The sequence below is a fragment of the Parasteatoda tepidariorum genome, chromosome 6 (assembly GCF_043381705.1).
Source record: "Parasteatoda tepidariorum isolate YZ-2023 chromosome 6, CAS_Ptep_4.0, whole genome shotgun sequence".
In the NCBI taxonomy this organism is placed as follows: domain Eukaryota; kingdom Metazoa; phylum Arthropoda; class Arachnida; order Araneae; family Theridiidae; genus Parasteatoda; species Parasteatoda tepidariorum.
Window position 1 is genome coordinate 79,336,120 of NC_092209.1, and position 3,396 is coordinate 79,339,515.

Here is a 3,396-nt window from a genome sequence, read left to right on the forward strand (position 1 = left end):
ATTTCCGTTACAAATACTTGTACTTTTTCCCTAAAAAAGTAACGAAAGTACAAGTAAAAGTACTAAATTTAAAAAGTAACGAAGTACAAGTAAAAGTACGTACTTTTTACTTGTACCGGTGGAACAAGTAACGAAAGTAAAAGTACTGCCATATATGCTACTAAGTATTGATTAAGTATCACTTTAAAAAAATGCAAATCTAAGATAGATCTGACTATTTGTTGCATAATCTTTTTTGTGATACAGATATTGTAATACTGTATTTATTATTAAATTCTACTTTAAATTACCTTCAATTTGATATATAATCGTTTATATTTAAGTGAAAATTAATATATTCTACAAGCACACAAAGTTGAAAAACATGAAACTTTCAAAAAGTGTCCACACTTTTGGCCATCACTGTAATAATGACTCGTGAAGAATTGTGCAAATAGTAATTACTTTTGACGAGCTTTATTTGGGTCAATATTATCCCACTACTTTCTAAGTACTCTTTTTCTCTAAGTACTTTCTTTCAAGATACTATTTCTCTCTCGTTTCTCTAAGAATGTTTATTTAAGTTTAACCCGCAACTAAATGTTGACTTTTACTTGTTTTTCTAAATATCGTATCGTTTCTCTAAGTATTTTTTTTTATTGCTTTTCATCACTTATTGCTACACATTTCCACACGATTATGTAAATAGCGATATTTTTAATATATGTACTCGAATTGCGCTTTATTTGTGTTAATATCATCACAAATTTATGATATTTTTTTATTGTTCATTCTACAGTTGTTGTGGGTAGGCTTTCCCACGGGGTTTCGAAAATCCTGGTATTTTTAATCCGGTATTAAAAAGACTTGCGATTTTCGAATCAGGCATTTAATTATTACTTTTGATGCATTTTTTTTATTATTTTTTTTTATTAATATTTTTTGTTTTGAAAAAAGTTGTTGTTACTTAGTTCCACGTTTTTTTTAAAACTCGATATTTTTAATTCACGCGAAATTCAAAAGTGGGTTCTTTAACACCTTAACGATCGGCTAATTTTCAAGAAAACGGTCATAGAAGTGCCTATTTTTTTATTAGTGCTATTTGATTAGTGCTGACATTTAGTTCAAAAGAAATTAACTATCTACAATTACCTTAAAAATATCCTGGTACTGTCATCTGGTGCGTAAAATGAGAAATAAATTGTTTTCCGGGCAAAAGAAATGAACTAGTTTTATTCTTATTGGCACGTTACAACTGAACACTCCAGCCCGGAAATATCACGGGAGCGAGAAATAGAGGGCGAAACCTCACCCCGTCATTTTCTCGGGAGCGAGAAGGAAGGAGTTAAACTGTTTACAGAATTTTTTCTAATTTTTGTTAACTTAAAGTGCTTAGAAAACTATTTTACGATTTAACATTCATAAAATCTCTTATAATTCTCTAAATAAAGAAGTTATAAAGCTAAAAATATACTGAAATGAATCCCCAATGAATGCTGAGTCTTATTTAGAGCAATAATGCGTTTTTTTTAAAAATCATTTCTGACCCCATATAATTTTTTAATTAAAATATTTCATTTGCTTTTATTACTCAACAAAATATTTATCTTTTTTTATTTTCTATTTTCCTTCAAAAACATTAGGGTTAATTTATTTTAAAATAAACTTTTGCGATACGGGATATGATAAAAACCATCTTTATTTATTTTTTTTGACAAACCTGTTTTTCGATCAGAACCTGTTTTTTTGTGAAGTATTAGCTTAGTATTCTTTAGTTTGGAATAAATTTTAACACTTAAAATAATTTAATTTTATGTAAATGTATAGCTAAATTGACTAGTGAAAATTAAATGAAACAATTATTTAAAAGAATTTAATTTTATTATTTTAATTTTACTAAGTTACCTGATAGAAAGAATTGTGCCTGAAACACTGATATATATGAAATTATCATAATTGCAGACAACCTGTCTAGGTACTTGGACATGCAGCCCTCCACTGAAGAATGGGTTGTTAACCCAAGCATTTGAATCACAATATTTTTTTAAATTCACTTTTCAAATAATAGTAATAATTCAATTCCTCATTAATTAAAATAAAAATAATTTAAATTAAAATATACAATTTCAAATTCATAAACTAATGTACATTAAAATGGAATGAATGATTTTAAATACCCAAATATATCTTCATAGTGTGCTTGTTTCATATTATAATTTTTAGAAAAATTAAGTCTAAGATAGGGTGCATGAATAAATCTTACAGGTGGGCGCACCTAAGTCTCTGTACGCCACTGGGAAGAGCTGACCTGCATCCAATTGAAAAAGATATTTAAGAGTTAATTTTAAAAGAGAAAAAAAATAATTAACTGAAGGATTGAAAATGAATGAAACTCATTTGTGACCTTCATCCAATTGAAAAGGATGTTTAGGAGTTAATTTTGAAAGAAAAAAAAATTAACTGAAGGATTGAAAATGAATGAAACTCATTTGTGACCTTCATCCAATTGAAAAGGATGTTTCGGAGTTAATTTTGAAAGAAAAAAAAATAATTAACTGAAGGATTGAAAATGAATGAAACTCATTTGTGACCTCCATCCACGCAAATTGTGTTATTGTTCGGATAGGAGATGGACTGAGGAACGCATCCAATTTCTTTCATCATGTTCTCAATCGCACAATTCTCCTGACACGTCTGCAAAAAAAAGATACATTTTTAATACTAATAAAATTAAGTTGAATGTATACACTTCATTTAAATATTTATTTAATCCTAGATAAAAACGTTTTTTAGAAGACTGAAAAGGAGAAAGTTATACTTTTGTCAAATCTGACACAGAAAACGTAAGAAAGATGTGTGAAGAGATTTTAGGGAAGTGAATAAGAAGTGAATTATGAAAGCGATGCGCCCAACGTCCTTCGCGTTTTTATTTTTTGGATGAAAATTTGATTTTTTTTCTTCTTTTCGGATGAAAAATTGATTTTCTTCTTCTTTTTGGATGAAAAATTGATTTTTTTTTCTTTTTGGAAAGAAAATAGATTCTTTTCTTTTTTTGGAAGAAATTTTTTTTTTCTTTTTGGATGAAAAATTGCTTTTTTTTTCTTCTTCTTGTTTTTACTTGAAAAACGGAGATTTTAAAAATCTTTGTTTTACTTCATTATTTTTTCTTCTCAGTTTTTTTAATCTGTTAGTTTGTTATATCCGAAAAAGAGGTCGAAATTTCGATTGACGATAAAATTTGATTGTAGCTCGTAGGAAGCAAATTATAAATTGTATTAATTTACCGCTTTACGTCATGGGGGAGGGGGAGATTTAATGATGAATATGTCAGTGAGGTACTGTACTGAGAGCTTTACATATACATAGATTACACTGTTAATTAGGTTAATTACCTCCATATATATATCTATATATATA

General features: G+C 27.8%; 1 protein-coding gene across 1 annotated transcript in view; it reads right to left on the reverse strand.

Annotated features, from left to right (window-relative positions):
- Window positions 1-3,396, reverse strand: part of LOC107443721 (amiloride-sensitive sodium channel subunit beta-2-like) — a 20,506-nt gene that overhangs the window by 6,608 nt on the left and 10,502 nt on the right. Inside the window, exon 7 of the mRNA XM_071181717.1 lies at window positions 2,571-2,673. Coding sequence (XP_071037818.1) covers window positions 2,571-2,673 — 103 coding nt within the window. The remainder of the gene's footprint in view (window positions 1-2,570; window positions 2,674-3,396) is intronic.